This window comes from Echiichthys vipera (assembly GCF_963691815.1).
Source record: "Echiichthys vipera genome assembly, chromosome: 14".
Taxonomy (NCBI): domain Eukaryota; kingdom Metazoa; phylum Chordata; class Actinopteri; order Perciformes; family Trachinidae; genus Echiichthys; species Echiichthys vipera.
In genome coordinates, this window is record NC_139839.1 from 30,054,787 (window position 1) to 30,069,642 (window position 14,856).

Sequence of the window (14,856 nt, forward strand, 5' to 3'; positions counted from 1 at the left end):
TTTATTGTTTTGTTCCATTCTGAAGATTTTGTTTTTCACGTCTTCGGTCATTCTTTCATTCAACTGTTGAAGTCTTTCCCTCAGAAACTTCATTGATTTCATTGTATTCAAGAGTTGATCTTCTCTTATTTTCAGCCCTGACCTTTCTCCTTCCATTCTGTCTTTTTCGTTCTCCAGCTTTTGTCTGTCCATGTCAGTAATACTCTTGATCTGATTGAGTTCTTCTCTCTCTCCACTGATAGTCATCATGGAAGCTTCAACCTCTTCTTCCTTCTTGTTGAGATCTTTTCTCAAAACTTCCAATTCCTGTCTTTCTGCCAGTAGATTTGTCTTAATGGTCTCCAGCTCTTCTATTTGTCTTTTGAACACTTCTTCCTTGAGTACTTGTTCTTCCTGTTTTAAGACAATCTTTTTCATGATTATCTCAAGTCTGTCTCTTGATGTTTGAAACTCAAGGGTTAGATGTTTAATGTTGTTTTTCTCTCTGTTTATCACTTCCAACTGGCTGTCTGTATGTTGTTTCTTCATTTGTAGGTCAGACTTTGTGACTTCCATTTTGTCTTTTTCCTCTTTTATATCTTGTATCAATTGTTTTAACATATCACTTTGTTTTAGCATGACAGACCTCATCAGTTCAAGGTCGAGTTTGTCTTTGTTCACCATCTCAATGTGTCTATTCAGATTCTCTCTGTCTTGTTTCAGCTCTGCCTTTAATCTGTTAAGATCTGGATGGTCCAACTCAAACTTCTGCTTCCATTGATTTTCCATGTCTTCTTTTTTGACAAGCAAGTCTGACAGTATTTTCATCAGACTTTTCTTGTCTCTCTCTAACAGCTCAATGTAACAAGCCATATTGTCGTTCTGTACATCTAGAGCTGCAAGCTTTTCTTCCAATTCAGTGTGCAATCTTATTGCATCTTCATTGTTTTTTTCTATTCTGAAGATTTTGTTTTTCACGTCTTCGGTCATCATTTCATTCAACTGTTGAAGTCTTTCCCTCAGAGTCTTAATTGATGACATTGTATTCAAGAGTTGATCTTCTTTTATTTTCAGCTCTGACCTTTCTCCTTCCATTCTGTCTTTTTCGTTCTCCAGCTTTTGTCTGTCCATGTCAGTAATACTCTTGATCTGATTGAGTTCTAATCTCTCTCCACTGATGGTCATCATGGAAGCTTCAACCTCTTCTTCCTTCTTGTTGAGATCTTTTCTCAAAACTTTCAGTTCCTGTCTTTCTGCCAGTAGATTTGTCTTACTGGTCTCCAGCTCTTCTTTTTGTCTTTTGAACTCTTCTTCCTTAAATACTTGTTCTGCCTGTTTTAAGACAATCTTTTTCATGATTATCTCAAGTCTGTCTCTTGATGTTTGAAACTCAAGGGTTAGATGTTTAATGTGGTTTTTCTCTCGGTTTATCACTTCAAACTGGCTGTCTGTATGTTGTTTCTTCATTTGTAGGTCAGACTTTGTGACTTCCATTTTGTCTTTTTCCTCTTTTATATCTTGTATCAAATGTTTTAACATGTCACTTTGTTTTAGCATGACAGACCTCATCAGTTCAAGGTCCAGTTTGTCTTTGTTCATCATTTCAATGTGTCTATTCAGATTCTCCCTATCTTGTTTCAGCTCTGCCTTTAATCTGTTAAGATCTGGATGGTCCAACTCAAACTTCTGCTTCCATTGATATTCCATGTCTTCTTTTTTGACAAGCAAGTCTGACAGTATTGTCATCAGACTTTTCTTGTCTCTCTCTAACAGCTCAGTGTAACAAGCCATGTTGTCTTTCTGTACATCTAGAGCTGCAAGCTTTTCTTCCAATTCAGTGTGCAATCTTATTGCATCTTCATTGTTTTTTTCTATTCTGAAGATTTTGTTTTTCACGTCTTCGGTCATCATTTCATTCAACTGTTGAAGTCTTTCCCTCATAGTCTTCATTGATGTCATTGTATTCAAGAGTTGATCTTCTCTTATTTTCAGTTCTGACCTTTCTCCTTCCATTCTGTCTTTTTCGTTCTCCAGCTTTTGTCTGTCCATGTCAGTAATACTCTTGATCTGATTGAGTTCTTCTCTCTCTCCACTGATGGTCATCATGGAAGCTTCAACCTCTTCTTCCTTCTTGTTGAGATCTTTTCTCAAAACTTCCAGTTCCTGTCTTTCTGCCAGTAGATATGTCTTACTGGTCTCCAGCTCTTCTATTTGTCTTTTGAACTCTTCTTCCTTGAGTACTTGTTCTTCTTGTTTTAAGACAATCTTTTTCATGATTATCTCAAGTCTGTCTCTTGATGTTTGAAACTCAAGGGTTAGATGTTTAATGTTGTTTTTCTCTCTGTTTATCACTTCAAACTGGCTGTCTGTATGTTGTTTCTTCATTTGTAGGTCAGACTTTGTGACTTCCATTTTGTCTTTTTCCTCTTTTATATCTTGTATCAATTGTTTTAACATGTCACTTTGTTTAAGCATGACAGACCTCATCAGTTCAAGGTCGAGTTTGTCTTTGTTCACCATCTCAATGTGTCTATTCAGATTCTCCCTATCTTGTTTCAGCTCTGCCTTTAATCTGTTAAGATCTGGATGGTCCAACTCAAACTTCTGCTTCCATTGATTCTCCATGTCTTCTTTTTTGACAAGCAAGTCTGACAGTATTGTCATCAGACTTTTCTTGTCTCTCTCTAACAGCTCAGTGTAACAAGCCATGTTGTCTTTCTGTACATCTAGAGCTGCAAGCTTTTCTTCCAATTCAGTGTGCAATCTTATTGCATCTTCATTGTTTTGTTCCATTCTGAAGATTTTGTTTTTCACGTCTTCGGTCATTCTTTCATTCAACTGTTGAAGTCTTTCCCTCAGAGTCTTCATTGATTTCATTGTATTCAAGAGTTGATCTTCTCTTATTTTCAGCTCTGACCTTTCTCCTTCCATTCTGTCTTTTTCGTTCTCCAGCTTTTGTCTGTCCATGTCAGTAATACTCTTGATCTGATTGAGTTCTTCTCTCTCTCCACTGATAGTCATCATGGAAGCTTCAACCTCTTCTTCCTTCTTGTTGAGATCTTTTCTCAAAACTTCCAGTTCCTGTCTTTCTGCCAGTACATTTGTCTTACTGGTCTCCAGCTCTTCCATTTGTCTTTTGAACTCTTCTTCCTTGAGTACTTGTTCTTCCTGTTTTAAGACAATCTTTTTCATGATTATCTCAAGTCTGTCTCTTGATGTTTGAAACTCAAGGGTTAGATGTTTAATGTTGTTTTTCTCTCTGTTTATCACTTCAAACTGGATGTCTGTATGTTGTTTATTCATTTGTAGGTCAGACTTTGTGACTTCCATTTTGTCTTTTTCCTCTTTTATATCTTGTATCAATTGTTTTAACATGTCACTTTGTTTTAGCATGACAGACCTTATCAGTTCAAGGTCCAGTTCGTCTTTGTTCATCGTCTCAATGTGTCTATTCAGATTCTCTCTGTCTTGTTTCAGCTCTGCCTTTAATCTGTTAAGATCTGGATGGTCCAACTCAAACTTCTGCTTCCATTGATTTTCCATGTCTTCTTTTTTGACAAGCAAGTCTGACAGTATTTTCATCAGACTTTTCTTGTCTCTCTCTAACAGTTCAATGTAACAAGCCATGTTGTCTTTCTGTACATCTAGAGCTGCAAGCTTTTCTTCCAATTCAGTGTGCAATCTTATTGCATCTTCATTGTTTTGTTCCATTCTGAAGATTTTGTTTTTCACATCTTCGGTCATTCTTTCATTCAACTGTTGAAGTCTTTCCCTCAGAGTCTTCATTGATTTCATTGTATTCAAGAGTTGATCTTCTCTTATTTTCAGCTCTGACCTTTCTCCTTCCATTCTGTCTTTTTCGTTCTCCATCTTTTGTCTTTCCATGTCAGTAATACTCTTGATCTGATTGAGTTCTTCTCTCTCTCCACTGATAGTCATCATGGAAGCTTCAACCTCTTCTTCCTTCTTGTTGAGATCTTTTCTCAAAACTTCCAGTTCCAGTCTTTCTGCCAGTAGATTTGTCTTACTGGTCTCCAGCTCTTCTATTTGTCTTTTGAACTCTTCTTCCTTGAGTACTTGTTCTTCCTGTTTTAAGACAATCTTTTTCATGATTATCTCAAGTCTGTCTCTTGATGTTTGAAACTCAAGGGTTAGATGTTTAATGTTGTTTTTCTCTCTGTTTATCACTTCAAACTGGCTGTCTGTATGTTGTTTATTCATTTGTAGGTCAGACTTTGTGACTTCCATTTTGTCTTTTTCCTCTTTTATATCTTGTATCAAATGTTTTAACATGTCACTTTTTTTTAGCATGACAGACCTCATCAGTTCAAGGTCCAGTTTGTCTTTTTTCATCATTTCAATGTGTCTATTCAGATTCTCTCTGTCTTGTTTCAGCTCTGCTCTTAATCTGTTAAGATCTGGATGGTCCAACTCAAACTTCTGCTTCCATTGATCTTCCATGTTTTCTCTTTTGACAAGCAAGTCTGACAGTAATTTCATCAGACTTTTCTTGTCTCTCTCTAACAGCTCAGTGTAACAAGTCATGTTGTTTTTCTGTACATTTAGAGCTGCACGCTTTCCTTCCAATTCAGTCTGCAGACTTATTGCATCTTCATTGTTTTTTTCTATTCTGAAGATTTTGTTTTTCACGTCTTCGGTCATCCTTTCATTCAGCTGTTGAAGTCTTTCCCTCAGAAACTTCATTGATTTCATTGAATTCAAGAGTTGATCTTCTCTTATTTTCAGCTCTGACCTTTCTCCTTCCATTCTGTCTTTTTCGTTCTCCAGCTTTTGTCTGTCCATGTCAGTAATACTCTTGATCTGATTGAGTTCTTCTCTCTCTCCACTGATGGTCATCATAGAAGCTTCAACCTCTTCTTCCTTCTTGTTGAGATCTTTTCTCAAAACTTCCAGTTCCTGTCTTTCTGCCAGTAGATTTGTCTTACTGGTCTCCAGCTCTTCTATTTGTCTTTTGAACTCTTCTTCCTTGAGTACTTGTTCTTCCTGTTTCAAGACAATCTTTTTCATGATTATCTGAAGTCTGTCTCTTGATGTTTGAAACTCAAGGGTTAGATGTTTAATGTTGTTTTTCTCTCTGTTTATCACTTCAAACTGGCTGTCTGTATGTTGTTTCTTCATTTGTAGGTCAGGCTTTGTGACTTCCATTTTGTCTTTTTCCTCTTTTATATCTTGTATCAATTGTTTTAACATGTCACTTTGTTTTAGCATGACAGACCTCATCAGTTCAAGGTCCAGTTTGTCTTTGTTCATCATCTCAATGTGTCTATTTAGATTATCTCTGTCTTGTTTCAGCTCTGCCTTTAATCTGTTAAGATGTGGATGGTCCAACTCAAACTTCTGCTTCCATTGATTTTCCATGTCTTCTCTTTGGACAAGCAAGTCTGACAGTAATTTCATCAGACTTTTCTTGTCTCTCTCTAACAGCTCAGTGTAACAAGTCATGTTGTTTTTCTGTACATTTAGAGCTGCACGCTTTTCTTCCAATTCAGTGTGCAGACTTATTGCATCTTTATTGTTTTGTTCCATTCTGAAGATTTTGTTTTTCACGTCTTTGGTCATCCTTTCATTCAGCTGTTGAAGTCTTTCTCTCAGAGTCTTCTTTGATTTCATTGTATTCAAGAGTTGATCTTCTCCTATTTTCAGCTCTGACCTTTCTCCTTCCATTCTGTCTTTTTCGTTCTCCAGCTTTTGTCTGTCCATGTCAGTAATACTCTTGATCTGATTGAGTTCTAATCTCTCTCCACTGATGGTCATCACGGAAGCTTCAACCTCTTCTTCCTTCTTGTTGAGATCTTTTCTCAAAACTTCCAGTTCCTGTCTTTCTGCCAGTAGATTTGTCTTACTGGTCTCCAGCTCTTCTACTTGTCTTTTGAACTCTTCTTCCTTGAGTACTTGTTCTTCCTGTTTCAAGACAATCTTTTTCATGATTATCTCAAGTCTGTCTCTTGATATTTGAAACTCAAGGGTTAGATGTTTAATGTTGTTTTTCTCTCTGTTTATCACTTCAAACTGGCTGTCTGTATGCTGTTTCTTCATTTGTAGGTCAGACTTTGTGACTTCCATTTTTTCTTTTTCCTCTTTTATATCTTGTATCAATTGTTTTAACATGTCACTTTGTTTTAGCATGACAGACCTCATCAGTTCAAGGTCCAGTTTGTCTTTGTTCATCATCTCAATGTGTCTATTCAGATTCTCTCTGTCTTGTTTCAGCTCTGCCTTTAATCTGTTAAGATCTGGATGGTCCAACTCAAACTTCTGCTTCCATTGATTTTCCATGTCTTCTCTTTGGACGAGCAAGTCTGACAGTAATTTCATCAGACTTTTCTTGTCACTCTCTAACAGCTCAGTGTAACAAGTCATGTTGTTTTTCTGTACATTTAGAGCTGCACGCTTTCCTTCCAATTCAGTGTGCAGACTTATTGCATCTTTATTGTTTTGTTCCATTCTGAAGATTTTGTTTTTCACGTCTTGGGTCATCCTTTCATTCAGCTGTTGAAGTCTTTCCCTCAGAGTCTTCATTGATTTCATTGTATTCAAGAGTTGATCTTCTCTTATTTTCAGCTCTGACCTTTCTCCTTCCATTCTGTCTTTTTCGTTCTCCAGCTTTTGTCTGTCCATGTCAGTAATACTCTTGATCTGATTGAGTTCTTCTCTCTCTCCACTGGTGGACATCATGGAAGCTTCAACCTCTTCTTCCTTCTTGTTGAGATATTTTCTCAAAACTTCCAGTTCCTGTCTTTCTGCCAGTAGATTTGTCTTACTGGTCTCCAGCTCTTCTATTTGTCTTTTGAACTCTTCTTCCTTGAGTACTTGTTCTTCCTGTTTTAAGACAATCTTTTTCATGATTATCTCAAGTCTGTCTCTTGATGTTTGAAACTCAAGGGTTAGATGTTTAATGTTGTTTTTCTCTCTGTTTATCACTTCAAACTGGCTGTCTGTATGTTGTTTCTTCATTTGTAGGTCAGACTTTGTGATTTCCATTTTGTCTTTTTCCTCTTTTAAATCTCGTATCAATTGTTCTATGTCACTTTGTTTCAGGATGGCAGACCTCATCAGTTCAAGGTCCAATTTCTCTTTGTTCATCATCTCAATTTGTCTATTCAGATTCTCTCTGTCTTGTTTCAGCTCTGCCTTTATTCTGTTAAGATTTGGTTGGTCCAACTCAAACTTCTGCTTCCATTGATTTTCCATGTCTTTTCTTTGGACAAGCAAGTCTGACAGTATTTTTATGAGACTTTTCTTGTCTCTCTCTAACACCTCATTGTAACAAGCCATGTTGGCTTTATGTACATCTAGAGCTGCAAGGCTTTCTCCCACTTTAGTGTGCAGTCTTATTACATCTTCATTGTTTTGTTCCATTCCGAAGATTTTCTTTTTCACGTCTTCAGTCATCCTTTCATTAAGCTGTTGAAGTCTTTCCTTCAGAGTCTTCATTGATTTCATTGTATTCAAGAGTTGATCTTCATTTTTTTTCAGCTCTGACCTTTCTCCTTCCATTCTGTCCTTATCATTCCCCAGCATTTGTCTGTCCATGTCAGTACTACTCTTGATCTGATTGAGTTCTTCTCTCTCTCCACTCATGGTCATCATGGCAGCTTCAACCTCTTCTTCCTTCTTGTTGAGATCGTTCCTCAAAAGTGCCAGTTCTTGTCTTTTTGCCAGTACACTGTTCTTTTGAAAAGAATTTGGACCTTTTGTAACTGTTGTCATCCTGGACTCCTTTTCTCTTCTCAACTTTAGTTTCAGGATTTCCAGTTCATCCCTCTCTCTGTTTATCCTTTCCAGACACTGGGCGAGCTCTTTCTTCCTTTTCTGTGTCTCCCTCTTAAGGGCATCTTTCTCTCCTTTGACATCATCCCACAACTTTTTGACTTCCTGCTTTTTTTGAATGATTGTTCGGATTATCTGTTGATTATCTCTTTTTTCAATCCCCAACTCAGACTTCAACACTTCCATCTCTCTTCTTTCTCTTTTAACTTCTGCTTGTGTCATTTCAAGCACCTGTATTTGTTTTTGAATATCGTCCCTCATGTTGACCATTTTATCCATATCTGAATTTGTTTGTATTGTAATTTTTCCAAAGTTTGTCTTCATCTGATATTTTATTTGGCTCATTTTATTTCTTACAGTCTTGTTCTCAGATTGTAATACTTTGAGTCCTTCTCTTTGTTTCCCTAAATAAACATTTACATGTTCCAGAATTCCCATGTCCCTCCTTATTATTTCCAAATGTACTTGAATCATTTGTCTCATGTTTTGAAGGTCAATGGAATCTGTGGCTTTTGAGCTTGATACTTGGACAAGAGTAGTCTGCTCTTTGAATCTCTGCCTCACCTCAGTCAGTTCCTCCTTCTGCCCTTGGAGTTTTATCCTCAAAATGACTGACTCATCTTTCTCTCTCATGGTTTTTTCCAGTCTTTGGTGTAATTCCTTTTTTCTCTTTTTGGTCTCTCTCCTCAGTACTTTCTTTTTTATTTCACTGTCCTCCTGTTTTTGCATGCTTTTTCTAAATATCTGTTCCCTTTGTTTTGTCTTTATTTCCACGTCTGACATCAGCAGCTCTATTTCTCTTATTTCTATTTGGGTTGTTTGTATTCTGTCATCAAGCTCTTGTTTATGTCTTTTGATGCTTTCCTTTGAATGGTTTGTTTCACGTATTTCTGCCTTTCTCTGTTGCCTTTCTATTTCCACATTCTCCTTCTCAACTTGAATCTTTTGTTTTCGCATTTCAATGTCTTCCCTGTCTGTCTTTTTTTTAACTTGAACACTTATAATAGTTTTCAGTTGTTCAATTTGACTCTTTTTCTGATCCAAACTGTTCTGTGTCAGTTTTACATCCTTCTCCAGTTTCTCCTTTTCTGAGGCATTCTTAACTTTTGCCATTTTCTCCAACACATGCTCAGTTACTTCAGCTTGTCGCTGTATTTTTATTTTTAAAATATCCAATTCATCTTTCTCTCTCAAAGTTTTTTCTAACCTCTGATCCAGTTTTCTTTTCTGTTTTTTCGCTTCGGTTTTAATCAATCTCATGTTTGTCATTTCTTCTTTCAGATGCATTTGACTTTGCCTCATTACAATTCTTACCAATTTCAAATGCTCTTGGAATTGTTTCATGTCTCGTAGCAACCCTTCAATGTCACAGTTTTCATCCTCATGATCTTTGTCGATATTACTTTCTTCAGCTTGGTCTTCAAATTCAAGTTTTACTTGTCTTATGATTTCTTGTGTTCTATAAATCTCTGCCCTAAGTCTTTTTATATCAACACCTCTTGTGTCCTTTTTATCCAAACCTCCATCTGTCTCCTCAGCATGAGCCTGTATATTCTCTCTTGACTCTTGAATTTGCTTCTGAGCATCATCAATAACTTTTTGTTTTACCTTACTGCCATTCTCCTGTTTTTGCAGTTTCACTTTGTATTCAACAATTTCATGTTCGGAATAATTGGTGCTTTGCCTGTCTGTGATTTGTAGCCCAATTTTAGTCTCTGGTTTCTGGCTTTGCAGGTCATTTATTTCCATAATGAGCCTATGAATCTCTTGATTTTTTCCTTCCATATTGTCCATAGCATAGTTTATTTGCCCACTTATTTTCTTCTCCCTCTCCCTAAGACTGGAAATCTGCTCTTCTGCTTTTTCTATTTTTCGAACATGTATCACAAGTTCTGTCTGATCTTCATGCATTAATGTTTCTTCATGAATTTCTGTCTGCATTTGTAAGAAAACATTTTGCCCCTCCGTGTCCACTGCACAAACATGGAGTTCTTGTCTCTGTTCGTACTCTGAATGCAAATGCTCCTGTTCTTCTCCCCTTTGATACTGGTCTCCTGATGTTATGGATTGTTGTAAAGACGTGATTTCTTTTGTAATTTCATCTTCTACTCCTTCTTTGTCTGAAGAAATGTCAAATGGTTGACCATCCACAGGTACTCTGTCTGTTTCTTTCTGTGGTTCTTCAAGTCTAGATGTATTCCCTGAAAGAGTCGATTTGATTGTAGATTCAGCCAATATCCATTTTTTGACCTGAGTTTTCATGGAAGTCATCTTAGCCTTCATAAAAAAGAAATAATTTTCATTGTGTTATTATTGTTGTCCTTGAGTAAATACAACTGTGTGCAAAATAGACACTCACACTATTTAGTTTAATTTAATTTAATTTGAATTAAGGATATAGTGGCGCAGTCATGGGTGTTGTAGTTCGGTGGGCTGGGGATCTCATCACTGCTTTTTGCAGATGATGTGGTCCTGATGGCATCATCGGTCATGACCTTTAGCACTAACTGCCTGGTCGTTCCTACCCTCACCAAAGGTCATGAAAGCTGGGTCATGACCGAAAGAACGAGGTAACGGGTACAAGCGGCGAAAAAATTGGTTTTCTCAGGAGAGTGGCTGATGTCTCCCTTACAGATAGGGTGAGAAGTTCAGCCATCTGTGAGGAACTCGGAGTAGAGCTGCTGCTCCTTTGTGTAGAAAGGAGCAAGTTGAAGTGGTTCGGACACGTCCAGCTGGGAGGAAGCTTCAGTGAAGAACTAGGACTAGGTGGATATTCTGAATGTGTTTATTTTTTGCCACATGTACATAGGCAAGGGGAAACTATGGCATACTGTAACATTATATTTTTCATCATGTTTAAAGTGTTGACATACGTCAGTAAACCAATACCCAGCTAGTCTGGAATGTATGGATTAATGGTTGGATGGATGGATGGTTAAAAAGAGATTTAATGAAAACATCTGAATAGGTTTGAAGTTAAGATGCAAGATGTAATGAAATGGAACAATGATGAGAGGTACTTTTTGAGGTGGCTGTGCTCGAAATCCTTTTCGTGTCATTTTGAAACCAAGCCCACATCGAGGGGGAAATAATAATACAAGATTTGCACAAAGTTGAGTCATATTAATAGGTCAAAGGATGAGTCTTGTGATAGTCTACATGTTTTGAACTCTGAACAAAAACCACTTGTAGGCCCAATTCAATAATGTGTAGAGCTCCACTGTTCAACGCTTCAATGAGCCACGCTGTTGAACTGGGTGACATGTTCTTTAATTACCATGAGAACACACACACACACACACACACACACACACACACACACACACACACACACACACACACACACACACACACACACACACACACACACAGTCAGTGGCCAGCCTCTTCTGATGTAGAGCAACTTTCCTGCCTCACGGTGGCAGCTGGACCCTGTACACGACTTCACCCAGCCCTCTCCAGGACCCTGCAAGGTCCCACCCATACACTGTCCAGCTTTAGGCACCTGCCTATTTTCCTCTGTGGACTGTAAACCCAGACCAACTCTCTGGCTTTGAAATGATGAAATGATGTTTTGCCCCAGCACTCTGCAACTGGTTTCTGGCAAACTTAATTATGATTTATGTTTTATTATGAAGGCTATTTATTTAAGTGTTTTAGAGACTGGGAAACAACCTTATTTTCCTGCTAATTCACACAAAAGATATATATTTGCAATCTCTCTCTTCCACCTCACTGCAGCCTGCGTGTGTATGCCTACAGTCTATAGTGTGCATGGAGTTTCGCTGTTGTTGAAAGCGAAAGCGAAAGTTGTCAAGAACATCAAGCAGTGGACCAACAAAAGCATCATCACACTCCAAGGATGCTTTGAATCCACTGACTGGGACAACCTCCTGGCCCCCTCTGATGACATTAATGAACATGTGGACACTGTGTCATCGTACATCTCCTTCTGTGTGGACAACATCATCCCCTCCAAAACGGTTACTATCTACCCCAACAACAAACCCTGGATCACCAAAGAGCTCAAGGAGATCCTCAACAAGAAGAAAAGGGTCTTCTTCACCGGCTCCGAAACGGAGAAAAAGGAGGTCAACAGAGAGGTCAAGCATGCCATAAAAACTGCCAAGCTGGAGTACAAGAACAAAGTGGAGGAGTGCTTCACGCAGGGTAACCTCCGCTCAGCCTGGCAGGGACTCAAGAACATGGCTGCTGTGAACACTGCTGCCAGCAACACAAAAACCATCCAGGTTACAGGCAGTAGCTCTTCATCTCTCCCCAACAACCTTAACTCTTTCTACACAAGGTTCGAGCAGGACAACACCACCCAGCTGGAAGAAGCGATGTCCAAGCTGAAGCCCAGTGACTCAGCAGCTTTCACCTTCAGCGCAGAGGACGTGGTGAAAGCCCTCGGGAAGACAAGGGAGAACAGCTCAGCTGGCCCAGACAACATCAGCGCCCGCGTCCTGAAGCACTGTGCTGAGCAGCTAGGGGGTGTGTTTCAGACCCTGTTTCAAAGATCCATGGACAGCAGCATAGTCCCCCAGCAGTGGAAACACTCAACAATTATCCCCATCCTCAAGAAGAGCATCGCAAATGTCTGAATGACCTCCGGCCGGTGGCCCTCACCTCTCTTGTGATGAAGGCCATGGAGAGGATCATAAAACAACACATCATCAGGGAAACCCACTCCCAGATGGACCCGCTCCAATTCCTTATCAAGCTGGCAGGGGCGTTGATGATGCAAAAACCTTCATAATAGACACTGTTCACAAACACCTGGAGCGCCCCAACACCTCAGCCAGACTCCTGTTTGCAGACTTCTCCTCTGCATTTAACACCATGCAGCCCCACATCCTGGCTGACAAACTCTCAGCCCTCTTTCATCTGGACCAACAGCTAATCCTGTGGATACTGGACTTCCTGACCAACGGTTCACAGAGAGTCCTGGTCAACAGCACCTTCTCCGACCTCCAACACACCTCAACCGGCTCCCCTCAGGGCTGTGTGCTCTCACCTCTGCTCTTCATCCTCTACACCGATCACTGCAGAACCACACACCCTAACTGTCATCTGGTGAAGTACGCTGACGACACCGTCCTCCTGTCTCTGCTGTCAGGCCAATCTCATCACCACGGACCAGCTCTTCAGGAGTTTGTGGAGTGGTGTGACAGCTCCTGCCTGGAGCTGAATGTCAACAAAACCAAAGACATGGTGGTGACCTTCTCCAACAAGCAGAGGGAACTGGCTGCATCAGCAAACACCGTGATCCATGGGAAGCCTGTTGAAGCAGTTGAGGAGGACCCCTCTCATGCTCTCTTCTCAGCGTTCGAGTGGCTCCCCTCAGGATGCCGTCTTCGCTGTCCCTGCTGCAGGACACAGAGGAGAAGAGCAACCTTCATCCCCAGGGCTGTCCAGCTCCTCACCTCCTGACCCCTCTGACCATCCCCCTCCCTACTCTTGACACCCTCCCCTGGACACTTCACCCCCCCCCCCCTCCCTGGACACCATCAACCCCCCTCTCCTCCCCGGACATCCCTCCCTGGACACCATCACCCCCCCCCCCACACACACACACACTCCAGACACCCTCCCTGGACACCTCACCCCCCTCTCCACCCTGGACATCCGGTCTTATATTGTATCCATCATAGCACTATGGTCACTTTATTTTTCAGTATTCATCTGGTTATACAGAGCTAGCATATATTTAGACTGCTGTTTTCCTGCCATGCACCACCATCACTTTATTATTTAGTATCTGCATATATCACTTTATTATTTAGTATCTGCATATAGCTTAAAGTTATATATTATATTTATACTCTATTACTGCACTATAGTTCTGTTACGTCTGCTCATTACATATATGTATCATGTCTGATCACGAATGAATCCGATCACTGTCCACTTATATCTTTTCTGCACTACAGTTCTGTTTATACCTGTTTCAACAGTCTACTGCATGTTTACATCATATACACCCGTTCACATGTCTGCTTACATCTGATACACGCATGTCTTTCTACATCTCACGCCGACGATGTTCTATGTATCCAACTGTGACTTGTGTGTGTTCAACTTGTACTAACATCTAGACACTTTCCTCTCTGCTGTTCTTTGTATCTAACTCTGTGACTGGATTCTAACCTTTACTAAAACACTAACATCCTGACACTTATTCTAACCTGTACAAACACACTAACATCCTGACACTTATTCTTCTTTTACACTTTATTCTTGTTGATAGGTTAAAATGTTTTTGTATAGTTGCATTGACGTTATTTGCTGCTCTGTGTGCCCTGAATTACCCCCTGGGGACAAATAAAGTTTTTTGAATTGAATTGAATTGAATTGACATTCTGGTTGGTGCTGAATTCTGAGATACGCTGATCAGTGTCGTAATATGATGTTAAATAATAGTGCTTATGGTCCAGCTGCAGTATTGTTATTCCCTTGTTTTGTCAGGCACCTGGCCTGGTTAAAGATTGTCCAAACAAACATTATAATTATTATTATCTAGTTTATATATATATTATACTAGAGGCACTATATATGATATATATAGATACTTTCAGTCAAATAAATAGGCATTTCTGCAGAAAAAGGGAAAAGGTGGGTATAAGTATATGATTATTCAGTTACAAGAAGTTACAATTGAAGTTCAAAAACAGACATAGCTTCATGTTTGCCTTCTCTGTCAATTATGTAAACAAACAATAGTGCGCTGACAGGACTTTATGGTGCATTTAAGTGCGGCTTTTGACCTGCAACAAGTGGATTCCACAACAACAATAAACAGAAACAGGTAGATGGGAAAAAGAGCCGCTGGTCAGGTGACAGAGATGCTTCTCTTCGTAAAGAAAAATCTACCATTAATGTTCAAGTGACTACATTAAGCCTCTAACAACAACAACAACAACAACAACAACGACAACAACAACAACAACAACAAGTTAGCTCCGTGGTATAACTCACAAACCCGTGAATTAAAACAAATATAGCGAAAGTTGGAAAGTAAATGGCGCTCCACTAAACTGGAGGAATCTCACTTAGTTTGGCAAGAAAGTCTTAAAACCTATAGGA

The 14,856-nt window shown here is 39.4% G+C and overlaps 1 protein-coding gene across 1 annotated transcript in view; it reads right to left on the reverse strand.

The window, feature by feature from the left end:
* LOC310956355 (uncharacterized protein) overlaps positions 1-10,023 on the reverse strand; it is a gene marked incomplete at its 3' end in the record, with an annotated part of 62,249 nt that extends 52,226 nt beyond the window's left edge. The window contains exons 1-3 of the mRNA XM_083926552.1: positions 7,291-10,023; positions 5,651-5,901; positions 1,061-1,354 (exon numbers count right to left, since the gene is read on the reverse strand). Of these exons, the coding sequence (XP_083782678.1) occupies positions 1,061-1,354; positions 5,651-5,901; positions 7,291-9,711 (2,966 nt within the window). The 5' untranslated portion in view covers positions 9,712-10,023. The remainder of the gene's footprint in view (positions 1-1,060; positions 1,355-5,650; positions 5,902-7,290) is intronic.
* Positions 10,024-14,856: the final 4,833 nt, after the last annotated feature.